At 35.6% G+C, this 12,077-nt stretch overlaps 1 protein-coding gene across 2 annotated transcripts; it reads right to left on the reverse strand.

Moving 5' to 3' along the window:
* Positions 1-5,063: 5,063 nt before the first annotated feature.
* LOC122314269 (lipase-like) lies at positions 5,064-9,056 on the reverse strand. Of its 2 annotated transcripts, XR_006243665.1 has the most exons (9): positions 8,570-9,056; positions 8,391-8,485; positions 8,157-8,260; positions 7,954-8,054; positions 7,758-7,861; positions 6,764-7,201; positions 6,206-6,337; positions 5,282-5,499; positions 5,064-5,179 (listed from the first exon to the last, which is right to left on the reverse strand). XR_006243665.1 is itself a non-coding variant. In XM_043129753.1 (8 exons), exons 1-8 carry the CDS (start codon positions 8,819-8,821, stop codon positions 5,346-5,348), a joined length of 1,380 nt encoding a protein of 459 aa, XP_042985687.1. In that variant the 5' UTR covers positions 8,822-9,056; the 3' UTR covers positions 5,064-5,345. The 2 variants fall into 2 exon arrangements, 1 of the variants encoding a protein (XP_042985687.1); XM_043129753.1 differs by having other exon boundaries at positions 5,064-5,499.
* Between the last annotated feature and the right edge of the window lie 3,021 nt (positions 9,057-12,077).

The following is a 12,077-nucleotide window of genomic DNA, read 5'->3' on the forward strand; positions in this document are numbered from 1 at the left end:
ACCCTTATTCCCCTACACCAACACAAACCGACACTACCTTCCTAAATCCTCAATTAAGTTTGTGCCTCCCTTCATAGCTCTTTTATAGCCCCCTTCATCACGATCTCATCAGTTCATATTCACGAGTAAAGCATCAATAGTTATTTGTGTTGAAATCAGTTCCAATATTTACTCCCATCTGGACCTTCGGAGTTCGGCACTGTGCTAGTTCAACCCTGCTGAGGGGGTTATCAAGAACCAGATCTTGAACAACGCATCACGGGCAACCTCAGATAGGGCCCCCACGGCCAATAACTTTGAGTTCAACCAGTCTGGTGTGGGCAATAGCTAGGCCAAACATTCCAGTCTTGCCTCTGGAAAGATTTATGAAGAGGATGGGGCCAAGATGATGGAATAGCTCTTGGAGGAAAACTTCGTCGACCTAGCTACAATGAAATGGACTAGTAAGAACTCTGGATCTTCTACTTGCAAGTGTGCATTTGTTCAATTCTGCTATGAACCTATCAAGCAACAAAACTCACATGAATGACCAGAAAAACAAGAATATTATCGAGATAGTGGCTCAAATGGTGACACCGAAGGTATCAATTATTTTGTTCTCTTTTGAAATTGTCTTCAACATAGATTGTATTGTTTTTCTTGGACTTGTTGCCATGGGAGGCTCTCCACAAGATTTGAGAGGATTATATGAAGGATCTAATGTTGCCTTCGTGCTTCGCATGAAAAAGGTAGTAATGGTGCCTCAGTTGTTTGTGAAAATGCCAATTAGGAGTGTTCTGGGTTTGATTGTTAGGTATTTGTTGTTGGGTGTTTGGTGCTTTTGAACTTTGGCACGTCAAGAGGATGGGACCTTGTTGGGTTGGGTTAATAATGAAATTGAGCAACTTGAAACTAGCGACACACAACCACAATCACAATCACACCTTTTTATTGACCAGTGGCTTTTTGGTTTTACTTGGTTGATGTTACCACTAGAGGTTGGCAACCTACTATAGTAATAGGAGAAAAAGAGGGACATGGGAGGCTAAGACTTGTCCTTAATGACAAGAGCAATGCAAGGGTGCACTCATTGTTGCTGCAACATTTTTATAATGCAAGCATGGATTGGAGTTTGTATTCACGGAATATTATGAGAGGTTTCCTCAGGTATGTGTATGGAGAATTCGATGTTGTTGTGAGCCTTCTGTGTGACGCCCCCAAATCCCCACGCACGAACATGGGGAAATCGATACGTCCGGATGGTGACAACCCGGGTCACCACCCTAACGACGGGTGCCGAGTGTGTGCAAAGGCAACATATGTGCACGAAGAAACACGCAGCGGATAACGAAAGTCATACAACTAAGTACCAGAATTTTTCTTAACGTAATACAAGCTGTTCAAAACATACATAAAATATTACAAAACACTAACATAGCTTTAAACCAAAAACAAAGCATAACAGCAGCAACCCGGCGGAGCCGCATCCTCGGGCTCAGCCTCCTCCTCCTCATCCTCAAAACCTGCACCAAAAGCTACGGAACCAAAAAATGGTACTGCAGATAAGTAAAACCCAAACACTACCAGATAAAAAGACATAGAACTCAAACAAAATGCATGAAGCATGCCCGATGCACAAATCCCATAAAACATGATTTTTCCACACATGCCAAAAATCTCATTTGGCCCAAAAACACATATTTCCCAAAAACCACACCAAAAGTCACATTTGGCCTCGATAACCGTCTCAAACCAAAAACCATTTTATCCGTATGCACCATGACCTCCCCTAGGGGTCATCCGCACACCCTGGCTCCAGTGCCACACCGCAGAGTACCACTACATATGTGACACCTAACGAGCGATGCCCAGTTCCACGCCCCGCGTGTTCGTAGCCAAGCATCCTCTAGCCCTCACCAGCGAAGGGTCACAGAGTCGGTGCATAGGGCGATGCCCGATTCCGCGCCCGGCGCGTTCGTAGCCAACCAACCCCTAGCCCCCGCTCCCGTCGTCGCCCAGCGACAACCCAGGAGACATCACTCAGTTTATTCTGCTCCCGAGTGATCAGAGGAGCTCCACCGGGATAATACCCCATCCCGGCTTGGGGTCGTGATACACACGCACCCGTAAGTCCACTTACGCCAATAAACAGGCTTTTCACAGATACACAAAAACACACGTGCATGCACCATGTAAATGCCATATCAATGCACCAAAATAAACAACCAACATATATCAATTAAACAAGCAACTCCGTCCTCCATCCATCCGACCCCCGAACTCCTCGGACTTAGTCTGGAATCAGCCAACCAACAGATAAAATAATTGAACGAGCAATATATATTTAAATCTGAAAATAGGGTTTGGAAATTACTTACGGCGCTATACGGTAATTTTAGAAAACACTCGGCGTTGCAAACGGCGGAGAAAAAGCAACATTACAGTGAAAAATCACTATGGCCGTGGTTTGTGAAATACCCACTTTTGAACGGGGACAAACCAGGGCTTGGGATCGATAGGAAATGGTCTAGGGATGATTGTGAAGCTATTGGAAGTGGTGGTTGGCCGTGGGTGGCGGCGAAAACGCTGGAGAGAGGCCGGATTTTCCAAAAAGGAAAGCTAGCTCGTGGGAGTTGTTCCGGTGGTCGTTGGAGGCCGAAAATAGGTGGGTTAGGACGGCAAGGGACCGGTGATGAAGTGGTGAAGAAATGGTGACCGGAGGTGGAGCGACGGCGGCGGATCGAGCCAAAAACCGTGCAGGCTTTAAAGGGGTTTTCCGGCCAAACGGCTGGCCGGATGGGGGTGGGAATTGGTGGGGAGGTGCGCCGGAGGGAGGGGAGTCGACCGGTGGGGGCGGTGAGCCGCACGGTGGCCGGACGGCGACAGGTCGAGGGCAGGAAGAGCTCCGGCGTGAGAGAGGAGGAGAGAGAGAGGGACGGGGTCGACGTGGGAAAGGGGAAGAAGAAAAAAAAAAGAAAAGAAGAAAAAAGAGAAAAAGAGAAAAAGAAAGAAAAAGAAAGAAGAAAAAGAGAAAAAGGAAAAAAAAAAGAAAAGAGGTGTAGGGAAAGAAGATGAGGTCTAATCCTCATTTCGGGAAAACAACACTAAACTGCCGCAACGAGATTAAAAACCGTAAACAACTAAAAGAAATAAAACACAACATCAATTAAATTAAAAACCAATTTTAAAACGCAATAAATTGAAATAAATAAACTAATATATTAATTAAAATAAAAACAACCATTTTAGCGAAAACACAAGCGAAAGCGGGTCATCACATTCTGCATAATGCCAACGATCTCTTTGTGCTTTACCTTGCACTTCAGTTGCTCGATGAAAGGTCACTTAGGGGTGTGTTTGGTTATCATGGACGGAAACGAGGTCGTTCACAAAAGAATAAAAATATGATGCTAGGGAAGAATAAAACCATGACACTTGCAATTGATGACACAGGGAAAAATAAAAAAAGTGGGGATACCTACAATGATGTTGATGGTGCGATGGTGGGTCAGGTGGTTACTGGTGCCATTAAAAGTTCAATTGATGTTGGATATCTACTTAAATATAAGGTTGGGGACAATGGACAATTTACCATTATTACTTTTGAAAAGTACATTTTGATTGCACTAGATGCTCCCAGAGTTGTTGGAATATATCCAAGAATTAAGAATCCACTGTTTATTAACCAGCAAGTGAAATGACCTAATGGTGAGAGATTTGAAGATAAGTTTGTAGAGACACTCAAGAAGTATGGATACCAGGGTTCATATATGTTAAAAGAGTGGTTGGCATAACCTGTATTCATTTAGGCGTTTGCCCCTACTTCACTTATATATGCCTCAAATTTGATAGGCTTGTCCAAGATTTTATTAATTGATGATATTACTATTCCAACTCAAGACACCAATCAATCATATTGGAAAATTACTTTTGATAAGTACTTTGACTACATTAGGAAATATGTGGTGAGCATTGGACCTTGGAAGGATATTGTGGTTCCATTTAAAGATAATTATCTGGAAACACCTACTTATCTTGTTGCTCAAGCACTCCTTAATGGTGGGGTTTTTGTGAAACATGGTGTGACGGCTTTCCTTATCCTTGGTGGTGGGGGTGCGACCTTTGATGTAAGCTTCTTGACAATTGAAAATGGTGTTTTTGAGTCTTTTGTCCCTAATGGTGACATTCATATCAAAGGTGAGGAATTTGATTATAGAAAGACCATCATAGGACCTATCAAGAAGACTAGGGAAGATGCTAGATTAGAGAATAACCAAATTGCTCGAAGTGTGTTGGTGCAATGGCTTCTTAAGGTCTACTTTGAACGAATACCCACACCTTATGGGCAAAGTACTTTGAAGGGAAAGGAATTGTCACAATTCTATACATGCACAATGATGGACCGAAGTCATTGGGGCTTGGTGGGCTCAGTCTTGTTGGGTGTGTTGGCTTGTGGCCATTTATTTTATTTACATGTTAGTGTTGATTTGGACCATGACCCATTTATAGTTGTGAGCATTATATGGGCTATTTATTATTTATTTCTAAGAAAAATTTAGTTGCAAGCACAATTGTGTACTAATATGTGTATCAATCTAATGTGATTGGTTAAAAAGTAGATTTTATTAAAAACAGTGCTAATTTAAATTTTGAATATGAAAGAATCAGTATTGGTACGTAGATTAGTACGTGACTTTGCTTGTACGTAGCAAAACTCTTATTTCTATTTGGTTAAGTTGGCCTCAAATCTGAACAATTTTCCTGCATTTTCTCTCACATTTTCTATTCACCCAAACAACATCCATCGGATGTTACAGATTTCCAAAAGGTGCAAGTGGCTGTTATGTTAACATTTAATAACTTGGCCTTACAAAAACTACATCTTTCGCTGTTTATTACAGTGCAATGCACTAGAAAATGGAATTTTATTTTATCAAATTTTCTAAAAGATCAAATTAAATAATTTTATTTTTATGGTTTTTTCTTGATAACTAATTTTTTCACTCTGCCCACACCATCTCAATTAACTATATATATATATATATATATATATTCTATCTCAGTACTTCTATTCACACGATTAGTTACCAAAACAATTAAGAAATGGAGTACCACCAGACGGAAAAGTACAATGTTACAAGCGATAAAGTCTCTTCTAATGCGTATCATCTTTACTGAGCCTCTGATATCTCTGGTAAAGCTACAAAGACAAGTTGGTAAATTTAGAAAGGGCGAAGAAAGTGAAGTACAAAAAACATTTTACATTTTACAGCAGCGAAAACAAAGAACAGTAAAGGTATACCATTGAGGTAAAAATAAAGTTTGTAGACTATCAAATGAGAGAGCCCCCCGCGGGGGTGTTTCTATTAGTGTGCTTCGTTAGGTAACATTGGAGTCTTCCTAAATACATGCTTTCTGCAGCGTTCAAAAATGCTGTCATAAAGCAGATCAAATTGAACCCCTGCTCTCTCCCGATTTACAATGAACAAGACATGATCAGCTTCCACGATCTTGTAGTACCTGGATTTATCAAATACCATATCTGAGCAAGCTCAAATAAGAATTCTCCAAACTAAGATGAAATGGCCACATGAAACGCGGGCAGAGAACCATAGCAAGTTTGGAATTTTCATTAAGAATTTTAAAATTCTAATATTTTGAAACTGATATGTAATTGAACTATGGACCGGTAATCTTGATGTTTTGTTCATTTATTTTTAGCATTATAATGTGAGACTACAATTACAAGAACATTGAATGTTACGAATGGGTCTGATTCTGAGGATGAATTATTTAACTATAATGATGGTTTGTAATGTATGTCCCATAAGAACATTATTTGCAATATTTAGATGACTAGTAGTTTCTGGATCACCCAGCAAGTCAATAAGTTGACTCCGGTGGTCCAGTTAAGCCATCTTGTCTAAGCAGGCATAGTAGCAATGTAATGAATCCTCAACCGTATTTCTTAAAATAGAAAATCATCCTACTCCATATATACTATTAGTTAAATTTGATACAGTAAGAATTTGCTAAGACCTATGTTGATAAATTTGTATATTAAAATGACAATTTATTCATAGCTATTGGTGTAAATGACAAACAATCACAATCAAAATCGAATTTACAAAAATCAAGCTCTATATGGGCCAAAGACTCCAAACAGTAAATAAGATTTTGTTAGTAACTTTGTTAGGTTAACAATTTACAACAAAGTATGACATACCAGATGCCTGGTTGCAATGGTTGGCATGTTGAATCATTTTCTACAAATTGACTTGGATGTTCAATTGGAAGACGAGGGTGAGTCATGGATATGGAATTGAGTGCTCCATCATTGTCCTGCCAATCCTCGTCCCTGAACATGCATTTACACGAGGGTGCCTTGGTTAGTGAAACATATTAGACATCGTGAAGGATTTTTACTATAGTAGTATTTATGATAATTATAGAAAGAGTACTGCTACATCCATAAACTAATGTGGCTTTATCCGATCTGTTAGATCTACTTTACAATAAAAGTAATTTTATAATCAGACAAGCCACATCAGTTTGTGGGATTACTTTTATGTAATCATTTTGTGGCTAGAGTATTTTCCTTACAGAAAAGGATATAATTACTTGATATTTAAGTGTCACACTTAGTAAGATATCAACAGATATAAATTCTCTAAATGCAAATTCAAAATACTTTCAAACTGCAATTAGCTATATCAGAATAAAAACCTCAACTGATTGGTGAAGGGTAGTGGTTAAGAAGTTGATGCCATAAAAAAGAATATACCTGTAGCCTTTATAAGGCAGAGAGGCATCTGTTGGATGATGCCATTGGCTCATCTGCAATACTCGTATAAAAAGCAATGGGTGGATGCCAAGTATGCTAGAAGGAACTGTGACACCAAACATCTTCCTAGTACGCTTTGTCGCATAGCTGAAGTAGTATGTGTTGGGAAAGGTATGTAGATGGCAGTTGAGCTGCATGGATCCTTGAATAGTAAGATCCGGGAGGATCCAGTCTCCTGAAGCAAATGGGCCCGAATTTCCCAAGAGGCAATCAAAAAGACCCCAAACACCAATTTTTTTCCATGACATGTTAAATTGATCAAACCCAAAATTGTAATATGCCTTCAGCCATGGAATGTCAAACCAATCATATATTATTGCTCCTACACGGCAAAACTGTAGCAGACATATGGGTTTCAAGGTTCTTCCATCTTCTGGCCTGGTACAAGTTCAAACAACCTTAACATGTTAAGCATCCGGAATAGTGCAGGGATAATGGGAAGTGCGGTAAAACATATACAGACAGTTTGCCAATGAGTTTCAACTGTGACCAAACTTCGAAGAAACAAATGAAACTAATGCATAATCAAATTGAGCGACTTATGTGGCATTTCAGCAGAATGATCAGCTAGTCTGTTCAAATTGGTCTGCTGCCTCTTTCTTGGATGAAGAATTTCTTAAATTCTTTCTTTTTAAAAATTGAAATAAAAAAGATCATGTGTGCACTTTGGGGTAGCAGTAAGCTTTTACTCAGTCAAGCTATTTTCTAGTTGTTATGCTAAAGGTTTGGTCTCTGTTTGCTCAAATACCTCTCATTATGTAAGACAAAGTCATGATTAAATTGCTATTAATCACATTTTCTCATTTGACGGGTATTATTTCAACATCACTAAATTTTGCAAAAACTAGCATCAAGTTGGAGATTTTCATCATTGTAGTTAGAACTAAAGATAAGGAAAATGAAAAGAAAAGAACAAGTTCGAAAAGGAACTCACTGCATCCCATCTAAGTAGGTTCTTGTAGTCCCATTGAACGCTCCGGACAAGGATGTAATGCTCAATACCCAGTTCTCTGAAGTATTCTCATACCCCTCGAATGCCTGCAAATAATATGAAATAGAAAATGATAATCCCTTCAGTTTAAAGACGTATCAAGATAACCCTTCGTCTGCATATAAAATTTCAAATGAACCTTATCGGAGAGCATTTGCTGCAAAACACGAGCAACCTGTGCTCCAGCCGAGTGTCCAACAAAGTGAATAGGATGATCCTCATCCCATTCAGGGTAATGTCCTGTAGATAAGTTAGAATAAGGTCAACTTCGTGGACGATTTGGACATTAGAATTGGTAAACACTAACAAGGAAAGCTAAATGCAAGGCAGAGGATCTAGAACCATGTTCGTAGACCCGTCCAAACTGCGAGTGCCCATAAGCCTTGCTGTGTTGTTCTCCGTAATCGACCTGTCCGCCTTTCAGATAATAGAATAATTCGCGAGCCCTGAAACCAGCACCCCATCCTTGAAACTACACAGCTCAAACGAGTAAAAGAAAAAAGAAGGGGCAGAAAGGAAAGAAAGAAAATAAGCCATGAAAGAACCTGAATCCAAAACTCCAAGGCACATGCGTACCTATCATAAATGCTGGTTAAAGACCCCAAATCAGGCACCAGAACCCTTTCGTCTTTCTTCTCTGCCCCAGCGAAATACGATAAACCTCCCAATCTCTAAAAGAACAAAACAAACAAATTCAAATTCCAACAGTAATCGGGGTAAAAAGAAAGAATGAGATCAAATAAAATCGTAACTACCCCTTTGCCAAATCCAAAGATTCCATGGACTAACACAATTGGAGGCAGACCCTTAGCATTAGTGCTCGCCCCGCCGGGCACGTCCTCTTTGACCTCAACATTCATATTGGGCTTAAAAAGACACTCGTTCAGAGCCAGGGAGAGATCACCGGCCACCGCTGTGCTGAATATGTAAAACCCATAGAGCAAATGAACCATGGAGCTGACGAACAGCTCCGCTAATTGCAGGGCAGCCATCCCCCATCTGATCATTCTCTTTTTCACACAAAGAAAGAAATACCCAAAAAGAAAATGGCCCTGCAGGGGGGGCAAATATATCAATGCAGAGCCTTCTTCGAACCCCCAAAACACTATGAGAAGAGGAAGAAGGCTCCGTCCCGCTGGAAAATGCTTCGGGAATCAAAAATAAGACGAAAGAGATTTTCTTTTGAAATGGGTTTCTGCCGATTCTGACATTGCCCCCCTCACGGAGAAACCAAAAATAGTCGCCATCAATGCAACACTTTTACTGTTTAATCATGTATTTCTCTTTGCAAAAAATGCAATTGGCGTCCAGTCCAGTCGATTATACGAAATGAAAAAAAAAAAATATAAAAAAATTATTTTATATTTAAGAAAATTTACATGAATAAAAAAAATTATAAAAATAATTTTTTTTATGTAAGTCCCGTATTAATTCATTTTTTTTTTCACGACTGCATACCAACTGTATTTTTCAACTGTAAAAAATATTTTTCTTTGACATTTGTGAATTTGCCAGAGGGACCAGAGACAACAAAAATAAATAAATAAAATCAAAAAGATTGGTCTGGGTACATCCCACGTGTCCTTTATTAGACCTCTCTCCCACTAGTAATATTCTTGGTGGTACCACCGAACAGCACACAAAATTTTAAGGGAATTGCTGATGGTGGCTACCGACGGTCGGTTTTTATTTTTAATTTTAGATTAATAGTTAAGTAAATATTTTTAAATAAAATTTTTTAGAATAATTAATGAGTTTAAAAAATTATTTGAAAGAAAAAAATTAAAATCTTTTACCAATTCTAAGAGTTTCGATGGCCTTCCTTCATAGGAATCACAGCATCCAAATTTTAAACCTAACAAAAATCTTAAAATACCACTAAAAACAAAAACCTAAACATTCAAACAGCCGCCATACAAATATATATATAATGCCGCCGCATTATAATGTTTATTATTTTAATTTTTTACTTAATAATTATGAAAATAATTTTTAGTTTATTTATATATATTTTTATTTTTTAAAAATATTTAAATATATTAAAAAAATACAAATATGCTAGACAGGACACTCAATAATTATTACTTATCGGTGGCCTAGCACAACTCATACATACATACATACACACATACATACATACATATATAATATATATATATGTGTATATATTTGCTCTACCTAAAAATTTTATATTATCTAATTGTAAGATTTTTTTACTATAAAGGACATTTAATTGATGAGGTCAAATTACATCATCAAATATATTTTCTTGTATAAAACATTTGAGTAGACTCTTCTCATTTAATTATATAGATGAGATAAGACGAAAGTTAAAAATTAAATAAAATATTATTTAAATATAATTTTTATTTTAAAATTTAAAAAAGCTTAATTATTTATTATATTTTATGTGAAAATTAAAAAAATTGTAATGATTATATGAGATGAAATGATTTATGTAACCAAACAATATAGGTGCCTTTGGAAATGTAAGTATTCCCATATATTCTTAGGGGTGGGTGTAAGCCGTTTGGTTCGGATCGAACCGAACTCTAAACAGGTCGGTCTCGGTCTCATAAATTGTGAATCGAAATCATTCAGTCTGGTATTAGGATCTATAAATTTTAGACCAGACCAGACATAATTCCTATATATATTTTTAATAATTTAATATATTATTTTTATATAATAATTATATAAGTTAATGATTTATTTTTCATTTATTTTATCTTCATTGACCATATAAATTTTTTTTAATAAGTTAGTTATATAATTTACATTAATAATTGACTTAATTTTAATTTAATAATTTAAATAAATATTTTTATTAATTTATTTGAAAAAAAAGAATAAAACAATAAAAGCATAATTAGACAAGATCGACCAAACTAGTAACTATTGGTCCAGTCCAGTCCCTTTGGATGTTTAGTTTAGGAAAAATGAATGATCGAAAATTTTGGTCCATCACCACCCCGTACTGGACCGATTTACACCTCTAGATATTTTTAGATATTTATTTTCCAAATATCACTTAAATATAAAATATTTTTCAATTTCAAATTTTTAATTTTTTCATCAAATCATTATCTAATTATTATAACTTTTTTAAATTTTCAAACAAAACAGAAAAATAATACAACCTTTTTAAATTTCAAAATAAAAATTATATTTAAATAATTTTTAACTATATAATATTTTTATTCAACTTTTTCTTTCTCATTTTTTAAAAATCAATAAAAAATTTTAAGTCAAATTATTTTATTATTATTATTTACAAATATTCTAAAATATTCTAAATATTCAACCGTAATTAATACTTGTTAATATAAAAGTATAAATAATATGGATATATCAATTTTTCATTTCTACTGCCAATTATCCAAGCAGAATGAATATTTTTACAGTACATGTAAAATCTATTTCTAGAAATATTTATTACAAATAGATTTTATAAATTTTTAGTTAGATATATTCTCATAATAATAATTAATATATAAAAATTTTATATGCAATCATTTTTTTTTATATAATCTATTAATATATAGTTATTTTTGTGTACTCAATTAATATTTATAGACCACTGAATAAATAGATCATTTTAAGGTTGGATTTAAGAATTTTAAAGTCTATTATTAAAAAATTAATTTTTTTAATATAAATTTTATATTTATTTATTTTTTAAAAATATTTACGAGATATATATACAATTTATAACTATAATATTAATAGAAGGGAAATAATATTTATAATCTTAAATATATAAATATCACATAATTTTTTTAAAAATAATAAATAAATATATACTTCACGTAAAAAAATAATCTTTTAATAATAAATTTTAGTTTTTCAAAATCATAATACGCTAACGCTAATCGATTATATCTAATACTACTATTAATATAATGAAATATGAGTTGGAGGCGTTAATTTCGAGGACAGGTGGCGCCGGCTGGATCTAAGCTGGAAGATTCCCTAACGAGCACGTACCCCCATCTGTAACCCACCTTATCCGTTCTCGAATTCTGCTCTCTATTTTCCTACCCACGTGCCCTCAATTTTTGTATCTTACGTTTTTGTTTTTTTTTTTGTTTTTTAACACCGTGTAATTGATTTTTTTATTATCGAATAAGGATATATGTCAAAAACATTTATAGAATTATTTTTTAAATTAAAAATATTTTACAAATCAATAAAAATGCTCATAATTTACAATAGAATTTTTTAAAAAAGTTGCGTATATATCATTTCCTGTATCCCAATAAT

Source organism: Carya illinoinensis, chromosome 6, assembly GCF_018687715.1.
Source record: "Carya illinoinensis cultivar Pawnee chromosome 6, C.illinoinensisPawnee_v1, whole genome shotgun sequence".
Lineage (NCBI taxonomy): Eukaryota > Viridiplantae > Streptophyta > Magnoliopsida > Fagales > Juglandaceae > Carya > Carya illinoinensis.

Bases quoted from the DNA above. Each gene is read 5' to 3' on its own strand.
- LOC122314269 (XM_043129753.1), bottom strand. From the start codon at position 8,821: ATGATCAGATGGGGGATGGCTGCCCTGCAATTAGCGGAGCTGTTCGTC. The intron at 8,486-8,569 runs GTAGTTACGATT...TTGTTCTTTTAG, and splicing joins TCTTTGGATTTGGCAAAGGG to AGATTGGGAGGTTTATCGTA. The intron at 7,202-7,757 runs GTGAGTTCCTTT...AACTTGTACCAG, and splicing joins ACCTACTTAGATGGGATGCA to GCCAGAAGATGGAAGAACCT.